The 15,218-nt window shown below is 63.0% G+C and overlaps 1 protein-coding gene across 7 annotated transcripts in view; it reads right to left on the bottom strand.

Moving 5' to 3' along the window:
- Positions 1-9,521: 9,521 nt before the first annotated feature.
- Positions 9,522-15,218, bottom strand: part of TP73 (tumor protein p73) — a gene marked incomplete at its 5' end in the record, with an annotated part of 60,250 nt that continues 54,553 nt past the window's right edge. For all 7 annotated transcript variants that reach the window (XM_082686298.1, XM_082686300.1, XM_082686299.1 and 4 more), the window contains 8 exons: positions 9,522-10,569; positions 11,627-11,720; positions 11,979-12,117; positions 12,406-12,554; positions 12,925-13,049; positions 13,550-13,638; positions 13,899-14,041; positions 14,407-14,516. In XM_082686298.1, the coding sequence (XP_082542424.1) occupies positions 10,231-10,569; positions 11,627-11,720; positions 11,979-12,117; positions 12,406-12,554; positions 12,925-13,049; positions 13,550-13,638; positions 13,899-14,041; positions 14,407-14,516 (1,188 nt within the window). In that variant the 3' untranslated portion in view covers positions 9,522-10,230. The remainder of the gene's footprint in view (positions 10,570-11,626; positions 11,721-11,978; positions 12,118-12,405; positions 12,555-12,924; positions 13,050-13,549; positions 13,639-13,898; positions 14,042-14,406; positions 14,517-15,218) is intronic.

The following is a 15,218-nucleotide window of genomic DNA, read 5'->3' as shown; positions in this document are numbered from 1 at the left end:
AACTGAAGCGTAGCGCACGCTATGGAATGAACACTCTCGTACCAGAGCCACACACGGACAAGGGCCGCGCTCCACGCATTTCTGTGAACTGAACAACCTGTCTGGCCAGCCCCCTCCCCTGTCCCCAAGACCCCCTCGGGTCCCCTGCCAGTTCAGCTGTCAGCTGTGGAAGGAGCTCAGCAGATTGTTACTGACATCTGCTGGGCGCGTGGCATGCTGGGCTGCCCTGCCCTGTGCTTCCGCAGAGGCCGTTGGCAGGTTAACCAGGGCCAGTCGATTGCCTTGAGGGCAGACACTGGGATGCTGCCGAGGTGACCGTCAGAAATCCATCCCGCATTGCTCGGATCAGCTTCCCTACTTTGTCAGCAGCACTGCACCCGGATTCCTGGGGTGTCCAGTAAGGGCGCGAGTCCTCCGGCTCGTTTCCCCATTGCTGGGGCTGCTCTGGATGGTTGGCCTCACGGTGCGCAGCCGGCACTGCGACGGAGATCGCTCTGAGTCCCTACATCAGGGGAGAACGGACGCCCTCACGGTAGGGTCACCGCCCAGTTCTGCATTTACTGTGGTCTTTGCGGATTTTCTTCTTTACTGTTCTGTACTCGTCCGTGTCTAGATCTCCTGCACGTCTTGTCAGATGTTTTTGGAGCCATTGGAACTGTTACTTTGGTGGAGATTGATAAAGAGAAACCTGGCCGAAATGCAGTCCCACACCCTACTGCTCCCCCACACGGATACTGAGTTACTGCCCCCGCAGGAAGAAGGAGGGTCTCCTCGCGCCCCCACCCCCAAAGCCCAGCCGGTGAGAGACCGTCACAGTGCAGACCCTGAGCTCCCAGTTTGCTACAGTGGACCCTTCCTTTAGCCCTCCCAGCTCCCCGCTCCTCTATAAAGTGGACCTCTCTTCTGTTCCCAGACCTGCCCCTGGTTTCCCCGTCACATGCTTGTCCCAGGTGGCTGTTCCCCAGAAGCCCATCTTTTTTTGTTGTTGTTTTTTAAATTCACGACAGAGTGAGAGATGGAACACAAGCCATGGGGGAGCTGGAGAGGGAGAAGCAGGTGCTCCACTGAGCAGGGAGCCCGATGCAGGGCTCAATTCCTGGACCCCGGGATCATGACCCAAGCCAGAGGCAGAGGCTTAACAACGGAGCCACCCGGGCACCCCTAAAAACCCATCCTTTGCCGGTAAAAGCAGCTGGCCATTTTAGTTTTACAGTTAACACTTTTTAAATTTTCTTTTTTCATTGTTTCATTGCTAGTGTATAAAAATCTGATTGATTTTCGTGTAAGAAATCGTATTCTACGACGTCACTAAATTCCCATGTTCTGTTGATTCACTGTAGGGACGACTTTCTTCTTTCTTCCTAGCTGGTTTGCTTTTCCTTTTCTTTTTTTTTCTTTTCTTTCTTTTTTTTTTTTTTTAAAGATTTTATTTATTTATTTGACAGACAGAGATCACAAGTAGATGGAGAGAGAGGCAGGCAGAGAGAGAGGAGGAAGCAGGCTCCCTGCTGAGCAGAGAGCCCGATGCGGGGCTCGATCCCAGGACCCTGAGATCATGACCTGAGCCGAAGGCAGCGGCCTTAACCCTCTGAGCCACCCAGGCGCCCCTGCTTTTCCTTTTCTTGTCTCATTGCGCTGGCGGGGACCTGCCCTGTGATGTGGAGGAGGCATGTGAAGAGCCTCGTGTTGTGCCCCGTCAGGGTGGCGGCCTTGGTCGTTTACAAGAAGGCAATTCGCCTTCTGTTCCTACTTCACTGAGCGTTTTTGTGATGAGTGGATGTTGAGTTTTATCAAATGCATTTTCTACATCAGTTCAGACGATGCACGAATGCCCAGTCAGCCTTGCCTTCCCCCAGAAGCGCGCTTGATTGTGCTGCATTACCCTTCTTATACATTGTTGGGTTCCGTTTGCTGAATTCCTGGTAAGAATGTTTCCGTGTTGATGAGAGGGTTCTCTGTAGCTTCTTCATGGCCTCTTCACGTGGTTTTGGTTTCAGGGTAATGTTTGCCTCACCGGGTAAGCTGGGCGTGTTCCCCACCCCCAGCCCCTCCGGCTTCCTGGACATGATGATCGGGCACTAATTTCTAAGCATATCAAAAGCCATCTTGAGCTCCATAGGGTGAGTCGACACAAACCTGTAACACCCGTTTGCCGGCGCTCGCGTCCGACGGTGGCCGTGAGGTCACCAACTTTTATCTGAAGCGGACTTCTTCAGTATTGCGTAAGAGAGGCTTGGGCTCTTAAGTCATAGCCTTTTTACTCAGAAACTGTGGGCTGACCATTACTTATGGGAAGGAATTCTGGAAACACTGCAGGGCCGTTTCTGAAGGACACAGAGAGTGCTTCTCCCAGAGGGCCACCTCACCTCGGGACTGACCTCTTGGCCAGTCAGGGACAGGAAGGCTTAATGACAGAAAGGGACACTGCTTCTCGAGGTGGGGTGTGCTTTGAGATCCAAGATTTTTCTGCAAACATTTCATAACTCCGCATTTACATTTTGGTGATCTGAATATTAGACCATATTTGGTCATCTCTAGGGGCCGCATAGACTCAGGCCACCCCCCTGGGGTCCTGCCCTGGCCTGGCCACTTGGAGCCGTGGGACCCCACCATGTTACAGAAGTGGGAGCTCCAGCTGGTTTGCAGCGCCGCGGTCAGAGTCCGTGCTCGGTCACAAATGGCCATCTTGTCGCAGCTCCTGACCGCCGGGCGAGCACCCGGCATTCAGGCCTGTGGTGTGGTTCCAGGGACCGAAGGGTGGCGTCCGCCGGCATCGACACCTGGACTCTGATCGGCCTGACGTTGTGCTGTGAGGGGAGCACCTGTGGCGGTGGGAACGGAGAAAGCGGAGGGGGGCGGGGGCCAGAGTCCTCAGCTGGGAGCCGGTGGCCCTGGGAACTCTCGGGGACACCAGCAGCTGGAAGGCGTTCTCTCCGCGGGGCCGCTCATTGCCACAGAATGTCAAGTGCGCGTGTTCTGCGTTTAGCGGTATTGCGATTTTTGGATTTGGTTTTACAAGTTAGTTTTGGTTTAATAGTTACGTGAGGAAGTAATACCTGCTTTTATGTTCTGTAGGTTATATTCAGAATAGTTGAAGTCAGTGCTGGAAACGCAGGAAGTTTTTTCCTTCAGAAGGTGTTTGCGTGTTACTCAAGTTTGAGAAATACCGATAGCGATCCCATCTGCCCTGACAGACTTGGAGGTGGATGTATTTTTCTGGGCCTTGTGCTGTCCTGTTAAAGGCACGTGCCTGACCCCTTTTGTCTCCAGGCATAAGGCTCTGAGCGCCAGCTGCCAGGCCTGAGGGTGGTCCGTGACCGTAGAGAAAAACACGGTTGGGATTTCCAGGCCGATCTGTACCCCGTGCTGTGAGTTCCGGGTGTGCCGGCGATTTTCAGGGAAGGGAAGTTCTGCGGGAGACTTGCTTTGGACGGGCGGACCACTGTCCTGCTCGGGTGGCGCTGGTGGTGGCCAGCCTTCAGTCTGTGGATGCTACCCCAGCAGCCTCCTAGTGACTTGTTTTCAAGGACATACAACGATGTCTCATACTCAGGGTACTTTTTTCCAAAAAGCTACCCTGCAGTCTCGAAATGATCTCTCCTTTCCAGAAGCGAGAGTTCACTGGCTTTTTCTGTCCGAGTGTTCTATGTTCTGAAGATGCCTGCTGGCAGCGGGGTCTCGAGGGGCGGGCGCCGCTCAGGCTTCAGGCTTCAGTCTCAGCCGGGTTCTGCCCCTCACCGGCTTTGTGACGTTGGGCCCAGCCTCTCCGAACTGCTTTTGCTTTCTCTGAGACTCAGGGAGTGCGGGTCCCATTACTGTGTCTTGACCAGCGTCTCAAACGGCTCCTAGTTCCGCAGGAGCGGGCTGGGCCTGGGGTGTTTACTGAGGGATAAAACAGAATGGCCTTTGTACTGCTGAGCTTAGGATCTGGGAAGAGGGATGGCTGCCGAGCAGGTGAACAGCCAGATACCTAATTACAAAACTGACATGGTGCCTGAGGCGTTAGCATCCAGCCAACAGCGTGGCGGGCCACTGTCCTGCTTGTAGCGAGCCGCGTGGCTGCTGGCCTTGGAACTTACCAGCTTCGGGGGGGCATGGAGGGGTGTGGTCCCCAAGAGACTCTGGTGCAGGATTTGGCCCCGGGGCTTGGCTGACCAGATGTGCTTCCCACCGTGGCGCAGGGGGCAGGGACCAGGGCAAGCCCAGGCTCGGTTCCGTCCCAGGCGCTCTGAGCCAGCTCCGCAGTTCTCACCCGAGCAGACCCGCTGGGCGTGCCTTGGGGAAGGTCCATCGGCTCTGCCTTCAGCGGTCTGTGCCCAGCAGCTTCCTGGGTCTCCTGAGGAAGTCAGATGAGGACCCCCATCGTGGACGTGCACCTTGCTTCCCTTCTGGCCAGAGGGCCCCGCAGTGATGCTCCGGTAACGGCCCCCCAGGCTGGCTGCTGGCCTTGGCAGCGTTGGCTCACCTGTGACATGTGACATGGATGTCATCAGCGCGTCGCTGGGAGAAGTCCCTCCAGACACAGCGTTTGCCCTGGGGAGCGCCCTCTGTGCAGGTCAGACCGCGGTGTTCCCCCCCAAGAGCTGGGGGTCCGTTCAGGACACGCCCCCCCCCCCCCCAGTTTGAGGAGCAAGTAAAGGAATGTGAGACGCGGATCAGAAAGTCTGAGGCGTTCTGACGAAGACGGCGTGCAGACTTGGTCCTCGAATCTCTCCGCTCTGACGAAGGGCTAAGAGGCGTCACACGGAAACGCGTGCTCAGTGGACTTTCAGATTCAGTATTTTAATACGCGCTGCTCTCACGCCTCCTCACTGACAGGCCCTTTTCTACTCTCTGAGTCACAAAGCTGAATGTCGGGGAGGGAATCCCAGCCAGGCAGGGCACGCGCAGAGCAGCGGGTCACCTGTCAGCAGCATGGGCCGGGAGGACGGGCGCACCCTGGCCCGCGGAAGAGGACCGAAGCAGCGGGCGGCTCATCTGCTGCCATTGTGGGCTCCTCCCTGGAGCTTTGCCCTCGCCTCTGCTTTGCCCGGACACGCCTGTCCTAGGCTCTGCCGTCCTGCTGGGGGTTTCCTCAGATGTCATCCCGCAGGTCTCTTGCTGACCTGACTTAGTGCTCTGCTCCACTCATGCTTGCCTTGCGTGCTTAGCACCTGGCCCTGCCTCGGTCCAGCGCCGACTGTAGCTCACTGCACACACACGGTGCCTTCTCAGTGTTCGCACATTCTGGTCGGGTCTGGCCACCGCGTCCTCAGGTGCACGGTTCTCTGGGCACCTTCCAGACCCCCTGGGCGTCTCTGGCTGGGGCGCTGGCCTCTCCCCACTCTCTTAGACCCCGGCCAGGCCCCGCTGGGAGGGGTACCGAGAGCTCTTCGGACACGGTCTCAGAACCTTTCAAGGTTGGGGAAGTTCACAGGAGGAACTTGGATATGTGGGAGGGAGGCGCTTCCGGCAGGAGCCCCTGCAGCGTGGGGCCCGGGGCTCAGGGCAGGATTGGCTGGGTGGGCCCTGCAGGGGCAGCTGAAGCTGTCTTGGGGGAAGGCGCAGAGCTGGAGGTGGCTGGGCACACTGCAAACTAAAGGTCACTTGCAAGAAGCAGGCTGCAGGGTTCCCTGGGTGTCTGGGGCAGTTGTAGCGCAGCGGTGCTGAGAACCAGGCCGTCCTCTGGAAGCATCTGCGCAGGAGGCAGGCGTGGGAGGGCACCTTTCCTCCAGGTCCGAGAGATGTCCCGGCGCGCCGTCAAAGTCCGTCTTCTTGCCGGCGTGTAGACTTGGTCCTCGGAGGCTGGGGGGAGAGGAGTGGACGCCCTTCTCCTCCGGGGCGCGGAAGGTGCCTTCTCCTCCGGGGCGCGGAAGGTGCCGCCAGGCCTCCTCCTCCTTCTGGCACTGCGTGCCGGTCGCCGGGACGCACGCCTTGTGGGGGAGCCAGTCTGCTTTTACCCGGATCATCGTTTTTGCCTCATGCAGTGGACACGGGAGAGACGTTTTTATATATCTGTAGTGACTGGCTGTGTTGTTCTTATCCTACTTTAAAAGAATGTTTCTGAACAAAGATATGGAAGCACCTTGTGCTGCAAGCGTTACCGTGTTTGTTCCTCAGACGCTACCTTTCCTTGTTTCCCATCCAGTCCAGAGGTGTCAGTGGGCTTGTCGCTGGGGTTCCTGTCCCAGTGATGGGGCGAGGGCACGGTCCGCTCAGCCCTCCACAGTGGGCCTGGGATAGACAACAATTGTGGGAACGGGATGAGCAGGTTTGGCTCAGAGGAGCCTGCGTGAATCAATGGGCCCAACCAGAAAGGTGGGGCTGGGGCCCCGGTTGGTACACCTAACCCCTCCCGGCCCCCCCCGGCCCCCCCTGGCCCCCCGCTTCTCCAGACCCCTCTTGACCCGCTCCCCGGCCTCTCCAGACCCCTCCTGTCCCCTCCTGGCCCCTCCTGGCGTCTCCGGGCCTGCCTGCCTGTGGGGTCCCCGTGGAGCTCTCCCTGCCTCCGTGAGTGCCAGAGAGTGTGGGGATGGCTCCTCTGGCCTTTGGGTGTTTTCTCTTCTGCTTAGTTTTAGCCTGATGTCTAAAAGACTTGGGCCCCCGCAGGTTGAGCGGACTCACGAGGCCTAGTTTGCAGGGGCCTCGCCCCGTCTCCTACAGCCCGGAAGGGCAGGAAGCTAAGAACCGGGAGAGCGCAAGGGAAGCCCGACCCGCGCGGCTCCGGCCCGAGGGGGCCGACGGAAGCTCCAAGTCTGCAGAGAAGCGTGAACGTGCCGGCCTCCAGGCAGCTGGGGGGCTGTTAGTGGCCTGCCCACCCCCCGCGTGAGCTTTCCGAAGTCGAGACCTCCGGCCGCCCCGTGGATGAGGGGTCGTGAGGCCGAGGCCGAAGTCAGGCCGGTGAGGTCAGGCAGCTTTGCGCCGACAGAACGCCGTGTGGGCGCCCGGGTCTCTCTTGGGACCAGGCAGCCTGAGCTTGCGGCTCTGCGGTACCCACGGCCTCACGCCACCGGGAACCCCGGAGGTGCCCAGAGGGGCTGCTGCAGGCCACAGCCCCCGGCGGGAAGCCGCTGGCGCATGCGTGCTGTTCTCTTCTGAGTTACCCAGAGACCGCCTTCGGAATGTGCTCTTTATTATGTTACAAAAACAAAATTTCCCACAAAACACAGCTAAAAAAATAACACATTTTCCCAAGATCACATTACCAAAAAAAGTTAATATCATTGGAGTAGATCCATTAATACTGCTTGAAGGAGCATCAATTACATTAAAAAATGGGTGGTTTTTTTTTTTTTTTTTTGTAACCTTAGAGCATTAAAGTGCTTTACCCTATGGAAACCGAGAGGTGGCCGTCTGCATTTGAGACCTGTCCCTGATCCATGCATGCGGGGGGCCGGGGCCATGGAAATGACCGCTCCCCCGTGGCCCAGCCCTGGCGACGAACTTCACACGCAACCAAGCCTGTGGGGAGCCGTGAGGGGCGCAGGCCCCCCGGCCACAGCGTGCTCTCTGGCCCGAGCCCAGGCCGGCCGGAGTCCGTGTGGGCGCGCGGCCCACCTCCCTCTGCAGGCCACTTCCCAGCCAGAGTGTCCCTCCTGCCCCTTCGCCCCTGGAACCCCCCCCCCCCCCCCCGTCAAGGCTTATTCTTGGTCTTGGAGTTCTGCAGACCCGGAGTTTCAGACCCGCGCCGTGTTGCTCCCGACCGTTGGCACCGTCTCCTCGGCAGGCCCGATTCTTAAGTGATTCTCGTGCCTTGTTGTCCCCAAAGGTGCTCACTCCGCAGCCCGGAGAAAGGCTCCAGGACGAGCGGCCTGCGGCTCCGCGGGAGGATGACCTCCTCCCTCCCCTCTTGATGCTTGGGGCTCTGCCTGCCGCACACCAGCCCTTTCCTGGGCACCCGGTGGGGCCCTATGGCATTTCCTGCCGGACTTGGGCCCACAGGAGCGCCTCGGAGATAAAGCCAGCGGAGCCCTGGGCCTGCCCCCTCCAGCCGGGTTCCAGCCAGGTTTGCGGACCGACCCCAGCGGGTTGGTGGAACAAGGGGGCACCACTGGGGAGCCCCAGGGTGTGGCCACAGGAGCACTTGCCAGACCCCAGCCCAGCCTTGACGCCCAAGGCAAAAGCACGACAGTGTATTTCTTTCCCGGTCTCGCGGTTGTGGGGAGGCGTGACATGAGAAAGCGGTGGCAGGGCAGCCGCACACAACCCCCAGCAGCCCGTGACCGTGGTCCTCTAGTGCAGTACCCTGTGCCCATGGGGCTCTGCCCCCCCCTGGGCTAGGGAGCAGAGTCTGCTGCACGTTGGAACAAGCAGGTTCTGTTGCCCCGGTTGGCCCTGGCCGAGGGTCTGAGCCTCCTGGTGCACGGACAGCCCTGGAAGCTGGTCCCTCGAGGGCACGGTGCGGGGCGGGGGTGGACGGCATCACCCCACACGCAGCCGCTCACATCCGCACAAACGATGCTGTCGGTCCATGTAGACTGGCCACAGGAACGGACACGGCTTTCCAAGGCGAAGTCCTGGTCTGGAGGTGGCCCCCAGGGTGGGCTTGGGGTGGGGCTGGCCCGGTTCTCTTCTGGGGCTCCCTTCCCCTGCTGGCCGGGCTCTGAACCAGCACGCAGCAAGGAACACACCCCTCCTCCCAGGGCGGACCCGAGGGAGGGGAGCTGGCGCTTTCCCACCACTCCTGGTCCCGTGCGGAGTGGACGGAGCTGGAATCCCGGACGCCCGTGAACTCGCGGCCCGAAGAGGAAGGCGCCTCCCGCGGGGGGAGGGGCGGCAGGAACACCCCTAAAGGGAGCGAGGGCTGCGCGTCCCCTTTCCCGGCCTGGAGGCTTGCCTGCTGCCGTGGGGCATCGGCGGGGACCGCGGGGGGAGGGGCTCACCCATGTTCTGCAGGCGCGGCAGGGGCGGCTGAGCTTGGGAACAGCCACACACGGCTTTTCTCCCACCTGCTGGAACAAGGCGGCATCTCTGTGGCCGCATGTCCTTCCGCGGACACGGTGCTCGGTCTGTCATGTGCTGGCCACAAAGGCTCATGAGGTTCCTTGCAAATGAAAATAGCCCCACACGGCCCCCAGCCCCCAGTCTGCTGCCCCCGGGGGTCCTCATGAAGGCCTACAGCCCCACTGCCTGCCTCAGGACCACCCCTAGGAGGACAGGAGGGCCCTCCCCAATCGGGGCTTCCTTGAGCCCCACAACGGGTGCACCTTCCTGCCGACTGCTCCCTCCGCCTGGGAACGGTTCTCCCCGCGGCCCTGAGAAAGGTGACCCACTGCCCTGCCCCCCCTTTGCCAGGGCGGCCAACAGAGCGGAGCTGTCCCATGTGGAGAGCTTCGCAGCCACACGGCAGGTGGACCCAGCCCACCCCTCCACCGCCCCACCGCCCCGTCCAGCGTCGGAGCGAGAAGCTACCCTCGCCTGGCTCGCCCTCTGTTCTAGCACAGCTTGTTTGTACGGACCTGGGGAGCCAGGAATGTGGGGTGAACTTTGCAGGGAATATTAAGGATGAAAGCAAAAAATAAAATGAAAGCTGACCCACCAAGTACAAAGAGAATCATTTTATCAAATATGGACAATTTCTAGTAGTCCGACGAGCATGCTGTCCGCCGAAGGGAGGCGGCTGTGGCCAGTGGTGTTGGCGTGGGTGTTGGCTGGTGGCCACTGACCAGAAGTGTCCTTGCCTCCCGGGAGGGACCGTGGCAAACGCACCGGCCCCTGGGCCCCTCCAGTTCCAGGGAGGGTCTGGTTTTCCTCTTTGGGCAGGAGGTGGAAGGTAGCTGGTTTGAAGAGTGAGGGACAGACTGACCCTCCAGTCCGGCAGAGGGACCCAGCCTTGGGCAGAGACAGGGTCTGAAGCATCGACCCAAAATAAACACGTTTTAGATACAATCCTGGAGCCACTCAAAAGACATCGAAAAATACTTTGGCAGTCCGTCAGCAGAGGCGCTCCTCGCGTCCGGAAGGATCCCGCTGGGAAGCCGCAGAGCCGTAAGGAGGACGAGGCCCATGGTGGGTGACGCCGGCCCTCGGGAGCACCCAGGGCACAGGTCCCGGCCCTGGCACATCACGCCCGCTGTCCTGTCCGGGGTGCTGCGAGGTGGGCCTCGCCTTTTCCTGCGGCCCCGCCTCCACAGGCGGTCTTGGACAAAAGCAAGAGGAGACCAAGCCAGGCTTCCCGGGCAGTCCAGGCCAGGGCGGCCGCCCGCCCTGCAGTGTGCCCTCGGCGCCCGCTCTCCTGTGGAGCCCTGCTCCTCAGTGAATCTCGCTCTCCGTGAACTCCTCTTTGATGGACTGTTTTCGGGACTTGCAGTCTGGGAGGTCAAAGCCGAAGTCGGCCCACTCATCGGGCCCCGCGCCCCCGCCTGGGCCCCCGCGGTTGGGGATGGTGATGGTGTGGCGCACGCGGAAGTGCACGGCCTCCATGACCCGCTGCCTCTGCAGCTCCCCGGAGCTGCCGATGGAGATGGTGGAGGCGTTGCTGCTGGAGCGGATCAGCTGCTGGGCGCCGCAGTCGTGGCTCTGCTTCAGGTCCTGCAGGCCCCTCCAGATGGTCATGCGGTACTGGTCCGGGATCTTCAGGGCGCCGAGGTCCTGCAGGAGCCGCGGGCCACTGTTAATGGCCCCGGCTCAGGAGCCCCTCGCCCCCCAGCAGTGGACTGCACCGGGCAGAAACGGCGCAGCCAGTGCTGCACGCACGAGGCCCTGGCCGTCCGTAACCGTAACCCCGGAGAGCTGAGAAGGGGCATGTGCGTGTAGGGGTGACATCGCTCCTGGGCTCCTGGGTTCTGTGGACTGGCTGAGCCCCTCCACAGCAGGCCCTGTAAGGGCCAGAGCAGACCACCCAGCCCCTGCGCCCTCCCCGCCAAGCCGGGTACCGGAACTAGCCCGGGCAGGAATGGGTGGGCATGGGAGGGGGAGGGCTTTCACCCAAGCTACTGGCCTGCAGCCTTGGGTGGGGCTCCGAGCCCCTGCTGGCCGGAAGCCCCCTGGGGATCTGAGGCTCCCGAGGCTTGAGCTTCCCTTGGCTAACCACACGTTAGAGCTCAAGACAGCCCTAGGCTGCGAGCAAGTGGCGTCTTTCACAGTTCAGGAGGGACTCCCTTGCATTCCCAGTGTTCTTGTCCGACCCAGAGGTCAGCCATGGTCCTTTGCTTCTAGCCCGGCACCGTCTGAACCCAGGACCCACCATGGTTGTGGGCGCACAGCAAGGACTGTCTTGCTTTCTGTGGGCCTCAGTTTCTCCCCGTGTAAGTGGCACTCAGCTGCACCAGCTCTGAGACCCTTCTGGCTTTGGCAACTCTCTGTGCTTTGGGAACAGCCTGTCCCCCAAATCATAGGCAGCTGGGCCGCTGCCTACGAGGGCGGCTCCGCAGCCACACGAGCCACGCCCTGCCAGGGGCCCGGGGAGGGAGAGTGGGGGCCCCATCCAGCCACCGCCTGCGCGGCTGACCTCGCCCCCCCGCCTCAAAGGCTGACTCACTAGGAAGCCGTGAGAGAGGAGGTCGGGCTTGGCCTCAGAAGAAGTGTTTTCCTGGATTTCCCCGCCTCCCCTCCCCTGGTGAGAGCAGGAAACCGGGCGCTGGGAGCAAGCAGAGGACAGCCGGGCCCTGGGCGGCCTGCGGGCTCCGGCCTGCGCGCGGGCTCCTACCTCGACGGTGAGGTTCTGCAGGTGGTAGACGCTCTGCAGGCCCTGTGACGTGAAGTACTCGATGCAGTTCGGACACCCCAGTCCCGTCAGGAAGCTGCGGGGAGAAGGCCGTGTGGACCGGCTGTAACTTGCAAGCACACGCTCGGCTGTGTGGCCTGGCGCCCCCCTGCCCTCGGCCGCCCCACGAGCCCCCGGGTTTCATGCTCTCTCCCAAGCACCTGTTGGGCGCCCCCTCCCGGGCCCTCCCCGGCCGCTGTCTGGGCTCGAGCTGGCGCAGCGGATGGGCACGAGGGCAGGCAGGAGGGGCTGAGGTCAGTGGCTCCGTGGCAGGACCCGGCAGCAGCCCACGTACCTGACCAGACTGGGGTCAGCGTGGTAGGGGGGTGGCGGGGTGCAGTGGGACCCCGAGACCATGGACTGGGCACTGTGGCTGCCGTTCATCTCGCCGCCGGCCGGCAGGGTGTGGCCGTGGTTGGTGAGGATCCCGGGGCCTAGGCAGGTGGCAGTGGGGACTGTCAGGGCCCGTCGGGTCGGGCCTCCCTGGCTCTGCACGGCTGGGAAGAGCGCACAGTACGGACCTCCCCGTGGCGGGGAACGGACAGAGGGACTGTCCCGGCTGTGCCTCCCGCCCGTGGACAGCAGCTGCCGGTGCGAGGCAGCCACCGACGGCCCCGAGCTGGGCGGCCCTGTCCGCAGCCGGACCCTCGCTCTGTGCCTTCCCAGCGCGCTCGGGGCCCTACCCTGCCCGAGCCACGCACCCACTCGCCCCAGGTGCTCACCCATGGGCCCCAGGTTGGGTCCGGCCGCTGAGCCGTGCGGGGGCGGCTGGCCCACCAGCTGGTTGACGGAGGGCAGCTTGTTGACGCCCCCGTGGGCTTTGCTCATGGGTGACAGGACAGGCCCGTAGGGCGCCGGCTGCAGGTGGCTCCTGCTCAGACAGCGACGGCGCCTGGTCATTTCCCCGCGACGCCCGGGTGCTGGGCGCCCCCTCCTCACCCGCGTTCCCACCCAGACCTGGGCTGGACGGCCCCCGCCTGCCCTCCAGAGCAGCGAGGGGAGAGCCGGCCCTGCCGCGGGAACCAGCCTGTGGGGCTGCCGTGCTGAGCCTCCCAGTCAGTGGACACTTAGGAGGCCCCCGTGGGAGGCAGCGTGGTGCACAGAAGGCTCCCTGGAGGAGGGGGCACCAGGTGGGGGCCCCGGGGTATGAGGGTGTGGGGGGTGGGAGGGTGGGCTTGTCGCCCTTCCTGCCCACCTCAGCAGGGCGGGGGCGGGGCGGGGGCGGGGCGGGGCGCACTCACGGCCGCTGCAGGAGCTGCTGCTGCTGCTGCCGGTACGCGTCCACCAGCTGCTGCGGCACCAGCTCCATCAGCTCCAGGCTCTCCTTCACCTTCATCAGGATCTCGAAGTTCTCCCGGCCCCGCACCTGAGCACAGACAGGGACCCTCGGCACAGGTGCCTGCGGGGTCGCGGGGGCCTTTCACCGAGCCCCCTCGCGTGCTGCGGCCCGGGAAGCCCCTGTTCCCCAGGAGCAGGTCTGCAGCCCGATGAGCGCCCACCATGGCCCCCTCCCCGTCCCCGAGGCTGTGCACACTCAGGGTGCCGGGCGGGCACGCACCAGAGAGGGAGCTGGGAGAACCCGGGACCTATTGTGGAATCAGCGTCACATCACAGAAGAACCGTCCCGGCAGAACTCGTGTTGCTCTGACCCACGCGGCGGCCATTTAAAGTGGGGTCACAGATACCGTGATCCCTGACGCACTGTCCCCTGGAGGGGTCTGCGCCCCCCACCCCCTGTCAGCAGGACTTGTCATGTGTGGGGAGGGTAGCCCGCAGAGTCGCTGCCTCGGAGCTGCTTCCCCGGGCGCCCCGTCCACTGCCTGCAGAGCCCCGGGTCTCAGCCCCGAGGACGCCAGGGCCACTCACGTGCATGTAGTACACGTCCTCGTCCCCCTGCCTCCTCTTCTTCACGTTGGGGCCCAGGGCAGGGACGGCAGGGGGGCTCTGTTTGAAGGCTGCGAGGGAGGCAGGCCACACGCAGGTCAGGCCCGCAGGATACCCGCCCCCCGGTGCGAGCTGACCCTCACGTGCGTGGGACCGTGGACGGGCCCCGAGACCAGGAACCCATTCAAGAGGGGCCGACCCAGGGTGGGGTCGTGCCGGATGGAGCAGGAGCCAGGGCACCCTGTGGCTCGCACCCCGAGGCTGTCCCGCTCTGTCTGACAGCCGGGGCGGCCCCCGCGCCCGCGCCCCCACGCCCCCGGCCGGGCCTCACCGCGCTTGCCGGCGGCGCCGTTCTTGGCGGCGCTCTCGCTCAGGGCCTGCTGCTCCCGGAAGTGGTCCTCGTCAGCCTTGCGGTCTCGGCCAGGACAGGCGCAGATGCGGCCCTCGAAGGACCGGCGGCCCAGCACCTGTCCACTGGCGGGGGGCCGGAGGGGGGCACAGCCAGGACCATGAGCCTCAGGGGCCTGCCTCCAGCCCTGCCAGCCTTGCTCACCCGCCCCGGCCACCTCATCCAGGGGGCTCTCGATGAGCCGGTGAGGGGACGCCTGGGCTCCCGGCCGCTCTGGGACACCAGGTCCCCTGCCGTCCTCCCGAAGCCCAGCTCCTGCTCAGGGAGCCCTTGTGGCCCGGGGTGGGGCTGGGGGGGTCCGCCCCTCCTTAAACTCACCTCCAGGGCCAGCGCCATCCCTTACCATGCCCTGGATTCAGGTGCAGCCCCCAGCAGCACTGCCCCAAGCCCCCGCTCCAGCCGCCCTCGCCCGCGTGCCCAGCAGACTCACTCCCGGGTCTCCAGCGTGATGATGATGAGGATGGGCCGCCGGTTCATGCCCCCCACACAGCTGCTGTTGCACATGAAGTTGTACAGGATGGTCGTGAATTCCGTCCCCACCTGCAAGAGCAGGACAGGGGGCCAAGGCCGGGCTGTCGGCGTGCGGGCCCCAGACCACACCGGCGGGGCTCCTGGGCTGGGTCCTGACTGGGGTGGCACGGGGTGGAGGCGGTCCCTGCCCTGTGGTCCTCTGCCCACCGGCCCGCCTGCATCGACCTCCTGTCCTACCTCCGACTGCCCCCCACTCATCCACCCACCCGTCCACCGTCTGTCCACCCACCTGTCCAACCCACTCACCTGCACGCACTCGTCCACCGCCGTCCGTCCGTCCGTCTGTCCAAATTATCCACTCCCACCCTCCGCCCACCTACTCATCCACCATCCAGACCATCCGTGCATCCCCCCACCCGCCCGTCCGTCCGTCCATCCGTGCAGTGCACAGAGCGCCATGCGCCACGCAGGCTCCCGGCACAGAGCCCTGTGGTCTGGTTGCTCCAGCATCTCCCATAACACAGACTAGAGGTCAAGCCCTGGGGGCTGGGTGTGGGCAGCAGGTGCACAGGTTTCTGTGGGCACAAGTGTGTGTTCTGCTTGCTGTGGCTCTCCTGGGCAGAAGGGAGCACAGCCCTGCTCTGGCAGAGGGACGGACCAGAGCCATCCGAGTGGACCCCCATCTCCAGCTCTTGCACCGTTTCCCAGGGAGTTGCGGACAGCCGAGGCATGTAGCCAGGACTTTTGACCCCTGGGCATCCCAGGACCACA

Source organism: Mustela nivalis, assembly GCF_964662115.1.
Source record: "Mustela nivalis genome assembly, chromosome: 10".
NCBI lineage: Eukaryota > Metazoa > Chordata > Mammalia > Carnivora > Mustelidae > Mustela > Mustela nivalis.
The sequence above is the reverse complement of the archived record's forward strand: the minus strand, read 5'-3'. Positions and strand labels throughout refer to the sequence as shown.